This window comes from Galeopterus variegatus, unplaced genomic scaffold (assembly GCF_000696425.1).
Source record: "Galeopterus variegatus unplaced genomic scaffold, G_variegatus-3.0.2 Scaffold5391, whole genome shotgun sequence".
NCBI classification, from domain to species: Eukaryota; Metazoa; Chordata; class Mammalia; order Dermoptera; family Cynocephalidae; genus Galeopterus; species Galeopterus variegatus.
In genome coordinates this window covers 103,297-122,488 of record NW_007731502.1, presented here as the reverse complement: position 1 = coordinate 122,488, position 19,192 = coordinate 103,297, and the positions used below count along the sequence as shown (strand labels likewise).

Genomic DNA, 19,192 nt, shown 5'->3' with positions numbered 1-19,192 from the left:
AGAAAATAAACAGACATGGTTAACACTGGCTCTGCCCCCTGAATGAAATCAGGACAGTCTAATGCACTGTATCAGCCACCTTTGAGGATGTTGGTAGCTTGACTTCTTCCTGCTGCGTTAAGTTGTATATAATCTCCTCTGTCTCACTGCATCAACCCCAGGTCATCTGGGTGGCCAAGAGACACCCATCTTCTTCACTTTGACAAAACACATGGCCGTAAAACTGGACTTTCATTCCCCTGGGCAGAAGATTACAAATGAAATTTTTTTCTGAGTTGGGATATTTTCAATACCACACATGAGGTATCAGGCACCTGTACTTGGGAGGAAGGAGATTATACAGACTCTTAGAGCATCCCCAAAATGACAGTTCATTTTTCATAATGATCTATGATGTTCATTTACTGAAATTTTATTAGTTTTCTAATTTAATTCAATTTATCCCATTTTATTGCTGCTCGAGGCAGTGTTACCTTAGTTGCCTCTCTTGTCCTTCTGGATGAGGATGTTTCTTCTTTTATAATGAGCCTGATGGCTTCTAGATTAAAGCAGCTTGCTCCGTATAACTGTTTCTTTTGGAGTCAACCTTCTCTGAGTCTATTCTTGTAGCCATTTTCATGAAGATAAGTATCGGCAATGATTTATGAAGGTTTTTTGTGAATAATGAGGTTCCAGCCCTCACCTTCTGCTTAGAGATTAAAGATTTTATTCAGAAATGCTTCCCTGCACCAGACATCATAGAAATGAGCAAATAATAATAGAAGTTGGTTAGGAATATCCTTTGTGAGGATACAGACTAAGAACATATTCAGTAGAATCAAATTGACTTTAAAACATACAGACATCAGGAGTCCTCCTTCTAAAGCGGAAGTCATTCATCATTTTGAGAAATCCTGGAGGTATTTTGGGGAATAATTAAGTTGGGCAGTGAGTCCAAAGGGACATGAGCAAGTGAGAAGACCTGAAGGTGATTCCACAGAACTAATGCTGAGGATCCACTTAGCTCATTTTAAGTTTAGAACCCATGAATGCGGGCACCCGTAGGTACTAGACAATTCTTGCAGCAAATGTCATTTACACATATAATCCATATAAATAGCATGTTTTTAAGGGTGGGAATAATAAATCCATAGTTAAATGTTATTTTAAAATGAAAGATTGACTTCTTTTTTCTATAAAAGTATGGACTGTGTATTTCAATGCTCCTTAGTGCTCTGTCCCCAGCCCTTTCCTCTGCATCTGGGAACAAGAGTGGAATTATTTCAATTTCAAGGAGTAATGCTTCATGTGTGAATACACAACTCAGCAACTACAGACAACGGGATACAGATCTGCCCTTTCTTGGGGAGAGAAGAAAGTGTGGTTGGCTGGTCCTGCTTGCCAAGTCTGGCTGGTGTCTGGTGTTCTTAGATTGACACAAGCTTCTTTAAAAATGTCATCTTGATCCAGCTTCTCTCTCTTTTTTTTTTTTTTACAGCCCACTGGACTGTAAACTCCTTGAAGTTTAGTCTTCATCCTTAGCTATCCGTAGAATTAGCTTTCTTAGAAATAGCTCCAATGATTTTTAAATTCCCAGTCCCACTTCTCTTTGCTCAGGCCTCCTGTTCTTGGTTTTATTTTTTTAAGTGTTAGCCTTAGACCACCTGCATCAGACCCACCATGGGTACTCTGAAAAAAGATCCCTGGGCCTACTTAATAGGAACATCTACATAATGGGAGGGTGGATGCTGGGACTTCATCTTTAACATGTGATTCAAGGCCCCTGGTGAGTTTAGGGCCCAAGAAAGTCCAAGTAAACTTTGGCCTCCCTGGCCAGAACACTGTTGCCTCTTACCTGGAGCATCTCTGTGGCCTCTTACTTTGTATCTCTGTTTCTACCCTTATCTCTCTGGGCTGGGGGTCCTGTGGCGCCTGCCTGTTCTGGTGTGGTTGACTTGGGGCGTGTGGGCCCAGCAGCTCTCAGGCCTCTCTGAGTGACAAAGACTGGCCTGGCTGGGTGTCCCGCTTTGGTTCTCAAAAGCGGCTGCACATTGGAATCTCCGTCGAGAGATTAAAAGTTGGGCCCTGCCTCCAGAGGCTCTGATTGAATCGTTCTTGGATGGGACCTGGGCATTCAGAATTATAGGAACATCACAGGAAAATTGAATGGGCAGCCAGGTGGAGCACAACTGTCCATGGCCTATTCTTCCCACTGCAGCCAGAACGACCCTTTCACATTATGTGTCAGCTCATGTCAGGCTTCCCCTCAGTCCCTCCTGTGGCTTCTGTTCTTGCTGGGAATAAAGCCCACACTCTAACAGTGGCCTGCAGGGTTCATGTGATGTGGCACCCATTGTCCCTCCAAGTTCATCCCTTGCAACCTCTTCTGGTGACTCCCTCCACACTGGCCTGTCCAAAACCCTCAGGCATCCCTAACCCCAGGACTTTGTACCTTTTGTTCCCTTCACCTGGAACACTCTTCCCTAATAGCCATATGGCTTGTCCCCTATCCCCTGCCCCCATTTTGTCCAGATCTTTGCTCAAATATCACCATATCCGGAGGGCCTTCCCTTCCTCCCTTTCTAAATTAGCAGCCCCCATCACTCCCCATCACCTTTCTCTGCTTTAGTCTCTTCATCAGCATTGAATCCAACAAATAAGCATTCTACATGAATAAGCATTCTACCTGTCTCCCTCCCAAGAAAACGTACACTCGCTGAGGGCAGAGTTTGTTTTGTTTACCCATGGTACCCCTAGCACCAAGAATGGTCACTGGTACATAGTAGGCACTCAGAAGTTACATATGACAGACAGGTGATGAACTGCTTTCCTTGGACTGTCTCTGCAGCACAGGACATTGTGATCTCCCCTTCATTACTGAAGGGAGATGTACAAGCAGAAGCAGCCTATTTTCTGGTTGTGCCATTGTCCCCTTGTAATTCTATGAACAGCCACTTTTCTCCCTTTTTAATGGCTGCAGAAAGGAGACAATTTGATTCATTTTCTTTGCAAACTCACATTATCTATATTCACTAAATGTTGAGAGGAATGGTGCCCCTCCATGTTTGTGATGGGGATTGCATCTACATGAATAAAAGGCATAATGTTTTTTAGGAAAACTGGATTGAGTTTTTTTGTTTGTTTCATTTGGGAAATTTTATACTAAGTAGATTAAAATAAGTGGCTTTGAACTTTGAAAGCCTATATCGTAACATTTTATTAAGCTTAATTTGGTTTGTAGAATATTTAAAGACCATCCAAATTTAAATGGGAGATCAAAATGAACTAATAGTTTGATGCAGACTTTCTTTACCCCTGATTTTGAGCTGCGTTCATGGAAGCAGTGCCTTCCAAGGCCAGTCTCTCTGGGGTGCTTTGGTGTATCCTGATGACTGCCCTGGCCCGCATGTGCCCTGGCTCCTTCCTGTGGTTGTCTGTGCTGTGCACCTGGCTTTCAGGACCACCCCAGATCTGGCTCTGCTGATGCTCCTTGCCACATCCGAGAAGTAGCTGGGCTCAAGGCAGATCAGTGAACGTTGTTTGGTAGTACTTCCTAGGGAAGAAAGCTTCCATTTTGCAAATAAAATCCAGCAGGTTATACAAAATAATGGAATGAGCAGTTTGACTGTGTAACTCGTAGAGGTTTTGCATTCAGTTAAATGAGCAGTAGAGTAAGGACACCCTCACTGGAATACGCAAGACCAGGACTTAATATCCACACGTCATCCCTTTTTGTGTTTGATTTTCATGGATAAGTTTATTCTTCCTATATCCGTACAAAATTATTCAGGGAGTAGCAATGTCATTACTTTCTTCTCATTTAAAACAATCTTTAATTATTAAAGCAATACTTATTGATTTGTAAAATCATTCAAATGACACAAAAAGTTTATCAAGTAAAAAGTGGAAGTCCCCTTTTAGAAAAAACAGGATTCTGTGCTACACATGTCTCACAACTTGGTTTTTTTCCCTTACCAATTCATAATGGATGTGTATATAGCTGTGTGGATCCCACTACATGAATGTACCATGTAGCCAATTTGCTGTTGAGAGATACTTTGTATTTAACTGTCTTTGACCATTACAGGTAATGAAGGTGAACAACCATGTACTTTTGTCATTGTGTATTTGTGAAAACAGACGTCCAAATCTGAATTACAGGACTTCCAGAACTCAGGCACTCTCCAATACTTCTATCACTTCCCGTCATCTTTGTTACCTGTTATTCCCCATTGGCATTTCATCTGTTATCCTGGCTATAAGATAAATGCCTAGAGGTAGAACTACTAGGTCAAAAAATTTACAAATATAAAACGCTGTGGATGTTGTTAAATTGCTCTCCAAAATGTTTCATACTTTGAAGTAAAATCCCTTTTCTTTTGCGGTCAGTTGAAAGGTATTGTGAGAAATTCAGGGCGTGAACCCAGTATCATTTGATTATGCTTATTTTATAGGCAGACATGCAACAAATCATTTCCACTCAGATAACGAAGTCAGTCCACTGGGAGCCAAGGACTGCACATAAATAGAAATATTGAACATGATTCTGATATTCTTTCCTAAGCAATAAAATAAAATACCAACCAACAGAACAAATATTATGCCTAAAAATCCCTTAGTGTAGTACTTGACTCAGGGGATAGTGTGGACTGTAGAAGCCACAGTGCTGGTGATGGTAGGGGCAGTGTGGGTGGAGTAAGGGGTCATGGTGCTGGCTTTCGTTATTGTGGTTATTGTTAGCATAATTATTCTTGAGCAATCATGTGTGGTCTGAAGTTTGGCACAGTACTACTGGTTTTCCAAGTAGGTTGCCATCTTTTAAATCAGGAATTGTAGAAGTTTTGCCAGTGATTCACAGCATTGTTCTGGAGTTTTAACTATGCCCCCGAGAAAGAACTTGATTTATATTAAGGCTCTTCATCTGGACAGCAGAGGAGGCTGGCACACACAGCTACCTTTACTCAAAAACAAACGGGTTGCTTTGCGTTGGGTCTTTGTCTACAAAGATAGACTCTTTGCTTCATTTCCTAAGAGCTATCTCTTATGTTTTCTTGCTTGGCTAAGAGCCCTAATGTTTTCCCTTTGAAGAGATTAAATTTGAAATTAAAGACAAAGATTTATGAAAAAAGCATGGGTCTGGTCTCAAGAGACTGGATTCCAGTCCTGGCTCCTGTGGGTGCTGGCTCTGGGCCTTGGAGCTGGTTGTGGTATTCTGTATTGACCAAACCAGCATCTCCAGGAGGTGGAAAGGAGGCCCTAGTGCTGTCCTTAGGTCTTGGAAGCCCTCTCTCATGAGATCAAACCTTGGTGAAACTAAGCAAAACACTTTCCTTAGCTGGGCCTCAGTTTCTTCCTAAATCAGAAATCCTCAGCTAAATTATGACTGTTGCCAGGTAGGAAAAGTGAGCAAAGGAGGCAGTGCTGTGTAATGGGGTCAATGGGAGCCACCTTTGGCCATAGGAGGCTGAATCTTTGCCTCCCCCACCCCCAAGAGAAGTCAGACTCTTCCAGTTTTAGGAAACATGTAGTGTCCTTGCTCCCAAATGTAACTCTAGTGGGAATGGTGTGGGAAAGAGATAGGAGAGTGAAAAGGGGCAAAAGCCGGTCTGCCTGCGCATCCCCCAGGAGGCCCCCTTGCAGGGGCTGTGATGAATGAAATGACTGCCTTGCCCAGCACAAAGGAGGACAGACTGAGATTCCATAATAATAATGTGCATTTAAACGTCTCTTTAAGTGGGAAATAAACCATCACCTAACAACTAGCCTTCACAGATAACTTTCTGGGAGACTGGAGCTTTTCCTAGAGGAGTAAGTTTCATAATTAAAAGAAAATCTTCATGCTTGCAGTCAGCTATAAGCACTCATGTTGATCCATCCATGTACTGAGTTGTAACACTGCAAGTATTATGCTCCGTTGGGACACAGTCAGTTAAAGGAGGCACATCCTTTTCTTCCCCTCCTCAAGTGGACAGCCTAGTGGAGGAGATCAACCTCACAGACCTGCCCACACAAGGAGCGCCTGACCCACCAGTCTGGGGGAGTTGAGGGGACATTAGCAGGCAGAGCTTGGTGCCACCATGTCGACACTGATCTCAGTCTCAAAGAGGTGGCTAAAAGGCTGTCCTCAGTCTGCCCGAAGAGTTTTGTCTGGACTGTGTAGTGTTCACTCACATACTGTGTTAAACTTGAATTAAAGTGTTTTAACCCTTTAAATTTTTTATCTTTCTTCCATCTAACCCTGAAGTACTATTCTACCAGGTAGATGCATTTTGTTTCAGAAAGTTCTGGCCTCATGAGAGGGAGTTCAGGAAGCAGTAGAAAAGGAGAGAGCCATGGTTTTACATGTGTTCTCTGCTCTTTGGGAGCCAAAAACTTGGGAAGACTAAAGAGAGTCGCCCTTGGTCTCCTAGCCACAGGCTGTGCCTCTCATCCCAGTTAATTACCTCCTAAAATCACGCCAGACACCACAGATGGCAGGAGAGTGTCTGCAGCCTGTCCTCACCATTGGGGGGAAATGTTGAGGGTCTTTTGGTGGTGCTTTTATTCCCAAAAAGAGCACACACTCTGCGTTTCCTCTGTGAATGAAGCAAATGGTTGGATATCTGGTCCAGACCTGGATGATCTCTGTCCATATGTGTGGAACAAACCCAGGCCCATGATACCGCCAGTCTCCCATTTCAAGTTGTTCTCCTCTGTCGTGAGTTGCACACCGAAAAACAGCCACCACCAGTGCCATATGGTTTAAAAGATCAAAGGCCCCAGTTTTGAATATATTTCTAGCTGACTGTACTTCAAATGTCTTAAATATGTTCCTACAGATGGGAAGCACAGAGCATTAAAGAGGTAAACCACATGTGTGTGAGCCGTGCATGTGGGCTGCACAGGACGGTGAAAAGTGAAGACCACTCACCCATGTGTGTGTCTTCCTTTCAGGTTCGCATCTTCACGTACCTCATCGGACGAGAGGCTGCTTTTGCAGACAACCTCAAGTGGATGGCATGTGCCAACAAAGGTGGGTTTCCCCAGTGTACTTGGCTCTGAATAACTTCCCCTTGGATGTGCAGAATTAGGGATAGTTGTGAGAAAGCAGAGTTCCGAGAGAAGGCTGTGAATTCTGAAATAAGGTCTGAGTGTTTTTACATGATTATTGATAGACTTGTAACAGCTTTTCTCAAAGTATGTTTATGAATTTTGAGGACCCAGTTAAGTGGAGTAGTTAAGCCTCTCCACTCTGCTACTTAGTGATTGAGTAGTGACTTGGGAGCATTACGACAGCAGAGACATTTACTGGACACTAAGTATCCATGTACTCTGTCACCGTTCTCAGCCCTCTTGCAGTTACGTGAGGCCTCAAGACTGGTTCTGGCCAGTAGGCTGAGTGAAAGCAACCTGAGTCATTTCTGGGCTAAAGCATTTAAGAGCTGGTGTGGTGGTTCATACTCTCTTTTCCTGCTCTCATGAACTATGAAACTACATGTTCCAGATGGAATAGTCAAGAGATGCTGCAGCCTGAGTCTCTGAGTGACCACATGGAGCATTTGCCTTTCACCCTGCCCCCACCATCTGCCAACCCACACTGGATACGCAGTTTGCATGACAAATAAACCTTTGTTTATTTAAGCCACTGAGATTTCCAGTTTTGTATGCTCCCATAGCATAACTTTGCCTACATGACTAATTAAGTTATTTAGCTTTAACTTGCTTCAATATTATAACATTCAAAATAAGAGTGGTAATAATAATTCTTCGTTTGATTCTTCTTTTAATTGGCAAATCAAAATTGTGTATATTATGGTATATAACGTGATGTTTATACATTGTGCAATGGCTAAATCAAGCCAATTAACATATGTATTGCCTTACAGACTTTTCATTTATTTGTGATAACACTAAAAATCTACTCTCTTAGCAATTTTCGAAGATACAATACATTGTTATTAACTATAGTCACCATGTTGTACTATAGACCTCTTGAACTTATTCCTCCTGTCTAACTGAAATTTCGTATCCAGTTCTTCCTTTGATTCTCATTAATGAAATGCTGTATATTAGGTACCTAGTTCAATGTGGGAACATAATAAGTGGTCAATAATTGTTAGCTTTTTTATATTCATAAGGTTAATTGATTATCAGTCCTAGTTAGGGGATGGCACAGGAGGGAAGTAATGGTCTATTAGGGCTTCTCTTCATTTTACACACAGCAAGAAGGTAAAGCATAGCAGGGAACAGGTGGGAGAGTCCAGACTCACTGAATTCAAATCCAGCCTCCACCATCCACCGCCTATGTGCGAGATACCAAACCTACCTGAGTGGATCTGAGTTACATCACCTACAGACCGGTGGTAGTGATAATACCTTCCCCAAACAGATGCTGTCGGCATGAAATGAGACCATACAGATAAAGCTCGTGGCTCAGTGCTTGGTACATAAGTGTCCTAAATTATTCCATTGTGTTATATTGACCTGTGGACCTATCTTATCTCTCCTTCGAGGCTGCAGGCTTCACGAGAGCAGCCTTTGACTCAATTTCACCGTGGATGCTCTGATAGCCCAGCCTCATATCTTACTCAGATTGGGACCTTCTCTGATGTTTGAAAAATGGATAAAGGGCCGAGCCCGTGGCGCACTCGGGAGAGTGCAGCGCTGGGAGCGCAGCAGAGCTCCCGCCGCGGGTTCTGACCGGTGCGCTCACAGCGCTCACTGGCTGGGTGCGGTGCAGCCGGTCTCAAAAAGGACAAAAAAAAGAAAAGAAAAATGGATAAATTGTCTATAAATACTAATAAAGGAAAATGTGTGCAGCAGTACAGTAAATTGGTAACAATGGTTTTAGGTGATCTGTTTTTATACTGATCTCCTAAGCCATCCTTCATAAAATTTCCAGTGTTTGGACTTCAGTGGAGGAAAGAGGACTCGATGAAGGGTTTGCAGGTCTCAGTTCCAGTTTTGGTAACTTAAGATGATGTTATTTTAGTTGCAAGCAACAAAGTTTCTCCCTGAAATTACAAAGAGTGTTTTGGAGAAAGAGAGAAGGGACTCAGAAGCTTCAGTGGGAAGGGAAGCTTGGGTCTCCTGAGGGACCAGGGAGATGTGTTTTTGTTTTTGTTTCCTTCCAGGCTTCTTTCTATTGTTCATGGCATTCTTCTTCTCTGTAGATAGACCTTCACTACTATGACAAGTGCACAATTGGAGATGGCCACCCCATATAGCATATACCCATCCATCCGCACGACACATACTGTTGACAAGGCAGGATATTGCAAAGGAGAACTTATGTGTTCTCCACTTGACGGTGACCAGCAAATCTAAATTCTGATTTCAAGTTCCCTTCCCCCCTTCTCCCCAATTACAATGTCCAGCGTGGGCCAGTTCTCTCTCCTTGCTGAATTGCGCATGGGCAGGGGTAAAGCCTACAGAGAAAAGTATGTGCTCTGCCAGGGCTCAGTACTGTGGGTGGGGGGTGTGGGAAGTTCTCTGGGAGTAGGTGCATAGCCAGGTTCATAAACCTGTGTGCATCTTTCCCTTTGCTTGGCATTGTCTCTATCTGCTTCTATTTGCAACAGTCTTGTAAGCAAGTCTCAATTTCCTCATCTAAAAAATGAAGGGCTGCATGGGTAGTTTTTAACATTTCCTTTAAACTCTAAAATAACACATTCTACAAGTATTTTAGTGTATTGGGTGGCTTGCCTCACTAAAAGGTATCGGTAATTCTGCTTGTCTCTGCTTGTCAGTAATTGTGTTTGGCTTCATTTCAGGGGGAGATACAGGAGGAACAAAGGCTCAGGAGAGGGATGCTGAGTAGATCCCAGATTTCCTCTGAGTGAAGAGGCTGTTCTTGAAATAAGTCTTGGAACTTTGTTGGCATTTGAAAACCATGAGTGAGCTACGCTTTTCCCATTTTCCCTTCATTCTGTGGTCTTGTAAAAAAATATTTCCTTTCTATTTCTTAATTTTAAAAAATTTTTCTGTTATTCCTGCCACATCGGATTACAATTCCTCCCATCAGATAGTATGCATTTAGTCATGGGTTATTGTTTTTACCACTGTCTGTGTCCAGCTGATGAAAATTACTCAAATTGAAGTCTTGTCTTAATCAACTAATATTACACCATAATTTAGTTTTAGTTATTGTTTATAGGAATCTTTGAAGCATCCTTTTGAAGACAATTTAGTCAACTCAGAGTATTTCAGGGCCTGGCTATAGAATATAGCCCTTAAGATTTATAAGTTCTGAGCACTGCAACTTGGAAAATCCAGGGAGGTAATAGTAGCTGCTTAGCTGGATGGGTTGTTGGATTCCACAATGATTCCTTTTCTCTTCCTGTCCAAATCCAGTTATTTCCTTCCCTACCAGAGTCAGCCCCTCTCAACAGTTCCACCTTCCTCCCTCTGCTTCTCTTGTTAAGGGCCTTGGGAATGAAATGTCATTGTTTATCACTCTTCAAAGTAGCAGTTGCCATCAAAATGTTAGGTTCTAGTCATCTGCGCCCATGTAAACATTGGCTTCATGTTGCATCAGTTATGGGGTTTTAGACCACGTAACATCAGTGAGCAAATATTCTTCTATGGTCATTAATTAAATCATTGTTTATAGTCTCAGATTGTTATAGTACAGAGGCAGCATAACATTTTTCATCTCAAGTGACATGAGGTCCAGAGGGACCCCCGCCCCCCTTACATATTTTTGCCCTGACTCAGCCAAGTTCTTCACTGAAATGAAGCGTTAGCATTCAGAGACCAGAGCAGACCCAGGGAGAGCCCAAGGAGAAGCCTGTTGGCTAAATGACCAAGCCTGACCACAGAGTCGCCCTGGGAAGGAGCAAGAATTGTTAGGGCCATCACATTCGTCCCAAGGTCACCAGTCAAAACCTGCTTCTTCCTTGGAAGTCTGGTAGCCATGGAGACAGTTCTTAGCCAGCAGACCTCAGATGCTTTCCCCTGGAAGTGGATATCGGGGGACATTCATACCCCTGGCAGGAGTTCTCTTCCTCCTCCAATCTACTAGCAACATCCAGAGAAGCCTGGAGCTCATTGGTTTGTTTCATTTTACGCATAAGTAGGCCCTACCTTGAGGGAACCAGCCCTAATGAGGCAAAGTAGCAAGCCGTTTTAAATACATTAAAACAATTGTTGCCACTGTAGAGTGGCTTGTGGAGTTTAAAGTTCTGCGTTCAAACTATTGCATAAACAAGTGAACTGAGAAAACAGAAAAGAGGGGCTGACCAGATATTCCATAAAGCTGTGATGACCTTCTCTAATGATCAGTGTGCCACAATTTTACATAAGCACTGGCTGATTCTCCTTCAAAAATCGGGTTAATGGAATGTTCTCCAGCTGTGCAAATAAAGAAGGGGCTCTGTGTCTGGGTTCTCAACCAATCAGTCATCGTTAGGGCCAGTGGAAATGCTACATGTCTCTCTTGGTTGTCTGCTTTGCCTGTCCCTTTTTGATGGGTTAAAGGTCATTCTCTCCTTATTTAAAAGAGAACTGGTGGTCTAAGCCCACCTTGGAAGTCCAGGCCCCCAATCATTTTCCAGTAAAAAACACTTAACCTTGCTATACCTTTCCATGTGTTGTGTTTCCCAAAAGACAGCTTCAAATTTAATAATCTCATATTATTATGAGATTAATGGGTGTGGGTGGGGTAGAAGAAGTGAACACTTTTTGCTCTTTCAGGTGGAGGAAGGCAAAAACAGCCATTATTCAGGTACATTTGCAGAGTTCCTTGTGCACATTCCTTAAAACATGAAAACTCAGATGGTGGAAAAGATGAAGATGTTGCTGTCAACAGTGACGAAGGTTGGGGCCGGCCCAGTGGCGCACTGCTATAGTGCGCTGCTTGGGAAGCGTGGCGGCGCTCCCGCCGAGGGTTCGGATCCCACATGCAGACCGGTTCCCGCTCACTGGCTGAGCGAGGCGCGGGGGCAACGCCGAGGGTTGCGATCCTGTTGCTGGTCCCGGTCCGGTGCGGGGGTGACACTGAGGGTTGCGATCCGTTGCCAGACACGGAAAAAGACAAAAAGGAAAAAAAAAACAGTGACGAAGTTTGACAGGCTGTTTACTAAGTGCCAGGCCAGTACAAAGTACTTTTGTATACTATCTCTTTTGACCCTCAAAAGCTCTATGAGGTGCATGTTAATAATTACCTTTATTTATGGAGAAGGAAACTGAGGCTAAGAGGGACAGAATCTTGCTCCAGGTCACCAGCTAGCAGGTGGCAAGGTTAGGATTCAGGCCCCAGCCTGAACTCCCCAGGATGGGAGGCTACCTGTTTTGGCAGAGAAGAAAGTTGTGATTTCCAGAGGACTCTTATGTGTCTCCCATAATTTGAGATAATTTAGAAAAGAAAACTAGAGGGTGAGTAAGGACTTTCTGGGATTAATACCCAGCCCGTGTACTCTGGAAATGGTACTGCCTCAGCTTGCATAGCTGTGTGGTTCAGTTCCTGATATTCTACAATTGGGGATGTTAAGGCTGTAAGAGAAGACAAGGCCAGCTGGGGCTATGGCTAGGGCATGGCTGGACACAGTCACTGAACTGTAGGAACAAGCCAACATTCCTAGCTCTCAGCATGTACCTTAGATTTCTTTCCTTTTATTTTATTTTTAACATGTAATTAGAAATTAAAGTGTAACAGTATCCACAGTGTAAAAGGCTCATGCCTAAATTTGAGGCTCAGCTGGTTCTGACAGCTTCACTCAGGAGTCCTGCTCTCCCACTGAGGCCACCAGGCTCCTGCTCTCAGCACTCGCTCCCTGGTTGTCTTCCCAGCTCCATGGACATGTGGTCTTTGGCTCTTTGGTCCCCAGAGGGCTCTTGATTGTTTTTTGTGAAGGTCAGAGACAACATGGAGGTAGAATAGAAACCTGTTTATAAATTGTACTTTTTCTACAGAAATAAGTGCTTTTTCAATAGTGCGTGATGTTGGCAGGGAGGAGGAAGATGAAACAGAATATTGGGAGAGTCTTCCAAGAACACATCCGTCTGTAGGGAATGCAAACCAGTGAAGTCACATTGTCAACTTTACCACCTGCTTGAATCCCATTTGCACTTCGGTGCCCTGGGAAGACTGAAATCCAGGCACTGGCTCTCTGATTTTTGGCCTGCCTTACTTAGGAGGGGAAGAGTCTTTGGGAAAATTCAAAGGCAGCTGTACCCATCACCCCAGGGGTAGAACAAGGTCTTCACCATGTGAAGTAGACAGCCCTCTCCAACCACTGAGGACAGACCCCAGGAGCCCGCAGGTGGTGTCATTGCAAAGCTGTATCGAGTGATGTGCTGATGGAGCATCTCACATCAAGGCAGCATTGGGACAAAGGACTCAAGAAATAATGAAGTGAACGAGGTAAAATCTCAGGAGTACAAAGCATCAGGCTGCATATGGTTTATCACACTGAGTCGTTGTAACCTTGAGTTCACAGAAGGAGCTCTGCAAGGGAATAAGGTAAATAAATTGATGTTATGTAGAAAAATGAGCAGACCATTTGTAATAGGTGGCTAATTTCAGCATTAATTACTCCTTGGTAATTACCGAATGATTGCTGATTCTGTTTTGTACATGATATATGAAGTCCAAAAAGGTACATTAAAGAAGAGAATAAACATTCAAGAGCTAGAATTTAACAGAAAAAAGAAAAAGGAGGGAACGTGGCCAGCTCGGAGAATACAGAGAGTACAGAGGGGAGCAAGGGAAGCATCTGTGACTACAGCCGAAGATCCCAGCCCTTAGTGACTTCCTATTATCCATCATTTGTTAACTAAATCCATACACTGGTGAACGAAAACTTATATGAAAACATTCAAAAACAAAGCAAGACTCTTTCAGAAAAGTTTTAAATTTTAATAGGTTGGAATCAAATTTGCGTGAGCTTAGCCTGTATGCCATTAGTCTTATTTTTATAATTTCTTACCTTTTATACATCTGCATTCCTGGTCTACATAGTGAAGTGTAAGTTGGAACTGCATCCTGGGTTTTGAGTAGACCTTTGGTGCTAATTATCAGATTGCCAGGAACAACAGAGGGCAATCCCATATTTCCACATCCCCACCCTCACCTTTTTTCAGCTGTAATGCACAGATAGCCCATCAGAGGTGTGCTCCTGAAGGAGCAGAGCTGAGCAGCTGGCCTGTCCTTCCCCATCATGGGAGAGGCAGTGTCTTCAGTGGTTGAGAGCAAACTCTTTGGAATTGAATGTACCTGGATTTGAATTGCTCCAGAATAAATCACTGACTCTCTGAGCTTCTGTTTCCTCCCCTGTACAATGTCTGTGCAGTTGAGCTGTCGTGACACTCAAGTGCAGAAAGGCAAGGTGAATCCCAGGAGACCTCAGGAATGTTCCTGGATTACTGATGGCTCCTGCACGTTGAGCTCCCCGTTCTGGGAATACCGCTCCCAACGAAATGGGCACCAGCTTTTTGTAACATCCTACAGAGCTAATATTCCAGTGAAAGAGAACACAGTAAACAGGCATGTCAGAATCCAGTGTTCGATGAGTCTTCCAAAGAAGCTGAAGCAGGGTTCAGACAGGATGGCCTCTCTGAGCTGAAACCTGAATCACAAAAAGGAGCCATCCATGGATAACCTGGGTAAAGGGTGTTCCAGGCAGAGGGTACAGCAAATGCAAAGGCCCTAAGGCAGTAAATGAGCTTGGCATGTGAGAGGGGGAGAAAGAAGGCCAGTGAGCTGAGACAGTGAGCAGGGGGGGAAAGGGACAGAATGAGGTCCCCCAGGGAGGCGGGGGCCAATTGAGGAAGGGTCTTGAAGGTCAGGGTGTATTAGTTTGTTTCTGTTGCTTATAACAATATACCTAGAGCTGGATAACTTGCAAAGAAAACAAAATTTATTGCTTACAGTTTTGGAGGCTGGAAAGTCCAAAGTGCAGGGAACATTTATGGTGAGGGTGTTCTTTGGTGGTGATTTCAGTGATGCAGGGTCTCATATGGCAGAATGGCAGAGCACAGAGAGAGAGAAACTGTCACATGCTGTCCTTTTAAAGCTCTTGGAACCACACCTATGACCACCATTATTAATCCATTCATTAGGCATGGTCCTCAGAATCTAATCACCTCTTCAAGGCCCCACCTTTCAATTACAATAATAGGATTTTTCACCCTCAACAGTTACAATGGAAGCTTCAGTGAGTTTGGAGGACATTCAGCCCATTGCACAGGACAGCGCATTAGACATTTGGATTTTATTCTAGTTCTAAATAGAAACTATTGTAGGAATTTTCCCAGAGAGGTGATGATCTCTGCTCTTTGCTCTTAGCCCACCTCTGACCATTGCAAGGTGCCTAGACAAGGAGGAGAGGGATTTGTCAGAGACAATGGAGCCTTGGGGTAAGCTGGAGACAGTGGAGATGGGCAATGAGTTCCAGATTTGTTTTAGACATAGAGCCAGAAGATCATGCTGGTGGATTAGGTGTGGGGCGGGGTGAGGAAATGATGGATATCAAGGATAATTCTTGTGTTTTTGGCATAACTGGACAGTGATGCCATTTGTTGAGATGGGGGAAGACCAATCAGGAAGGAAAGGACATGGGGAGGGAAATCAGGAGTGGGCTTTGGATGAGTTCAGTCTGAGAATCCTGATAGTTGTCCCTTTGGGGGTGTCAGATATACAGTTGGCTATGGGGCTGTAGCTCTGGGAAGAAGTCAGCTTTTTGTAACTTTTCAGAACTTTGATTATGATGAACAAGACAAAGTGAGGATGATTTCTCAGCTCAATCCCCTTCCAAATGTGTGGTGGTTTTCTTTGCCATTTCCTCTCTTGTTAATGACCTGTGTCTCCATCCTCCTGCTTATATTCATCTCCTTTCTTCTCTTGACCCTGTTTTGGAAAACCCAAATCAGAGTTTTACTGTTGGCTTTGAGGATTAGATGTGAAAATACAGACAACCAAGGAAAACTCCTTAGAGATGTTGTCAAGTGTCCCTTGGCACTGGAGCCCAAACATAGGAATTGTCCAGTGCTGGGAAACACTCATCCATGTACCCTAAAGGTCCAAAACCGGCAAACCGTCACCTCCTCTTACCAATATACTAACACCCCTCTTAGCTCGTCCTCTCTGCCAAGCCCAAGTTTAGCCTACTAAAGAAGAAATGAAATATTTTCTTTCTCATTCAAGCACAGACTTCAGCCACTGTGCATGGAGACATGATAAGTATGGGTGGGGCATGTCCCCATCCTCCAGAAATCCTCTTTAAAACCTGTCTTTCCCACCATGCCTCTAGAGGGACCACTTGGGAGCCTTGCGAGAGCAGTATCCCAAATAGGTCTCCCTATTGTGATGCCTGACCTCTGAGGGGTGCATGTATGCCCTGCTCCTGGGTCTTAAACTACAATAGGTGCTCACAACATATTCTTTTGGGGCCCTGTTTCCTCTGGAATGGGTGAGGCTGGGGCCCTGGCCAGGAGGGTGGGGCAGGCAGGAGTGACAACGTATGTTAATTAGCACTTTGAAGAGCTGTCATCAAACCCAGAAGCCACATGGTCTCAACCAAATTCAAACCAGCTGACCTTTGTTTGGAAATACTCTGGGAGGGTCCCGACCCTTTCTGGACAACAGAAGGGCTGGTGTTTCCTTACTCCAAGCCCTTTTTTAGACACTGAGAGACTCTATAAATGCTGTAGCAAGTACTGCAATGGATTTGACTTCAGAGGCACACATACCCTCTCTGATTTGTTTGCTAGTAGGAGCTGGTATGAGCTTAGGGTCTTTATTTAGAGGCATGGGAAGGAAACATGAATCTGTGTTCATACAGTGTCCCCCTATTTAAAATCCTTCTATGACTATCTGCCTTTACGATAAAGTCTATATTCTTTCCCAAGTTCTGATGTGACAGTTTCGTTGCTCATCTCTCTGATCTTATACCACCCTGTCTCCCCCAATTGCTTAACTCCTGCCATTCTGAGCTATTTTAAGTTCCTAGAAGGGGTCTGATTGTCTTTGATCTTGGGCCTTTACTTACACTTCTTTATTGTTGGACACACTCTTTAATCCCTCTTCCTCTAGGTAACTGGTCCTCATTCTTCAGGTTTCAGCTGCACTGACCATTGCCCAGGGTATCCAAGTTTGATTGGCTGTCCCTGCTCTGTGCTTTAGCTTAATATTGATGGTACTATTCTGAGATTTGTCTGTTAAATTCAGATTTGCCAGGCCCCTGGAGGGGAGGAGTCTTGCTCAATTGTTAATCCTTGCTCCTCCAGTTCTAGGCATCAACGAAACCTTCCATAAATGCCTGAATGAAGGGCATCCTCCCAGGTATCTGGGCCTGTGTCAGTCCACCCTTTCCCTTCTAACATCTCCTAACCTAAGGTAAAGCCAGCAGGACCCCAAGCTGAAGAGAAACATAGCAGTGCCCTGAAACTCGAGACCAAAGTGATGTCCCCATCCACAAGACAATAGCATGTTGAGAACTTGTTCTGTTACTTAGAAACCATGTCTACCCAGCATATTCAAAAGGCAGGTCTGGTAACCACATCAGGGTTTGAGCTGGAATTTCAGCCTCAAACACACTAAGGGCAAATTCACGTAGACGTAAAAGGCACAGATCAAGAGACTTGTAAGTCTGGGTTTACCTTCTGTATTTGCCATTTGCTTGTGAGAACATGGGCAAAACATGTCCTCAGTCTGCTTCAGTCATCTTATCTTTAAAATGGGGACATGGGCTGGCCCTGTGGCGCACTCGGTAGAGTGCAGCGCTTGGGAGCGCGGCGGCGCTCCTGCCGAGAGTTCGGATCCCATATAGAGACCGGTCCGCTCACTGATTGAGCGCGGTGCGGGCGCGACACTGAGGGTTGCGATCCCGTTACCTGTCACGAAGAAAGACAAAAAGGAAAAAAATAAAATAAAATGGGGACAGTAATCCCCACTTCATCATGTTGTCAAGAATAAATGTGACAGAACTTATCAAATATTGAGCAAATTTTGTGGCACTTAGTAAGAACTCAAGAATTAATTATAACCATTATTGTTATAATTATAAAAATGGAATGGCCTTTAATTTTTATGGTTTGTAGCTTTCCCCTTGGAAATAAACTCGCTAAAGTGAAAAAAGAAAGGTTACAAAATGGCATGTTGAGAGGACTCCCATTTCTTCTGGGGAAGATAAGTGTATATATATATATATATAGTCTGGGAGGATAAAAGGGAACTTCCTCTGGGAGGTGGGTTTATGGTTGGTTTTAATTTTATTCCTTTTTTTCTAACACGGACATATTACTCATGAAATGGGTGGTAGTGGAGAGGAGGTCTAGAGTCTAAAAAGGAAAAAAAGAAAGAAAGAAGCTAGAGAGCAAGAAGGCATGGTATAGGTATGCTCCCAAATTACAGGTCTTTCTGTCTGTTACTAACCTGCGTCCTCCCTTGGGTTTTGGCAGGATTTTTCACCCAGATCTCCACCTTGGCTGATGTGCAGGAAAATGTAATGGAATACCTCCATGTGCTCAGCCGGCCCAAAGTCATTGACCAGGAGCATGATGTAGTGTGGACTGAAGCTTACATCGACAGCACCGTGAGTCCATGGGCCCCCTGGGAAGGAGGCTCATCCCGCAACGTGGGAGTTTCCCTGTGTTAACACCAGAACAGTATCGTATCACTCTTCCTCATTTATGGGATTCAATGACATTTTCGTTGGTTGTATGTACACTTTGTGTTGGTCACTTGACAAGCAAGGTTAATGAAAAATCATAATGCAGAGAATGTGACATGCACTTCTGGAAGGTGTCTGGTCAGCACAGAAAACTCACTTTTTGCTTATGTCTTCTCTAGTTCCTTTTTTTCCCCCTTTCCACATGTGTTCAAATTCTGTCAGTGTAGCAAAGATTATAAACATGTTCTTAGATTCAGTCCTCGCCACGTGGGAGGTCCAGGTCTGGTGATGAATTCTGAATCTCAACTGGGAAAGTGACCAAGGCTCAGCTCTAATAATGAATTGGAGCCACTGTGGAGGCGGCGGTCGCGTTTTCTTTCCATGGACAAGTGAGAATATGCTTGAATGGTGGTTCTGTAGGCACTGGATTGTTGTTTGAACTGTGGCCATGGGCTCATTCTAGAGCTGAATTCCAGGCAGGAGACTCTGATGCTGAATTAGCTTAAAAGGCGGGGCTTCGCCAATCATCAAGTAATGGCTCAACGGCGCTGGGTTTCTTGTGTAATTTCACGGTGATTTTTCATAGTGATAATGAGCCTGATGGGAGTGGTGTTTTTCATTTA

General features: G+C 43.8%; 1 protein-coding gene across 1 annotated transcript in view; it reads left to right on the top strand.

Annotated features, from left to right (window-relative positions):
- Positions 1-6,912: 6,912 nt before the first annotated feature.
- LOC103604780 (voltage-dependent calcium channel subunit alpha-2/delta-3-like) overlaps positions 6,913-19,192 on the top strand; it is a gene marked incomplete at its 5' end in the record, with an annotated part of 96,330 nt that continues 84,050 nt past the window's right edge. Inside the window, 2 exons of the mRNA XM_008589350.1 lie at positions 6,913-6,991; positions 18,358-18,491. Coding sequence (XP_008587572.1) covers positions 6,913-6,991; positions 18,358-18,491 — 213 coding nt within the window. The remainder of the gene's footprint in view (positions 6,992-18,357; positions 18,492-19,192) is intronic.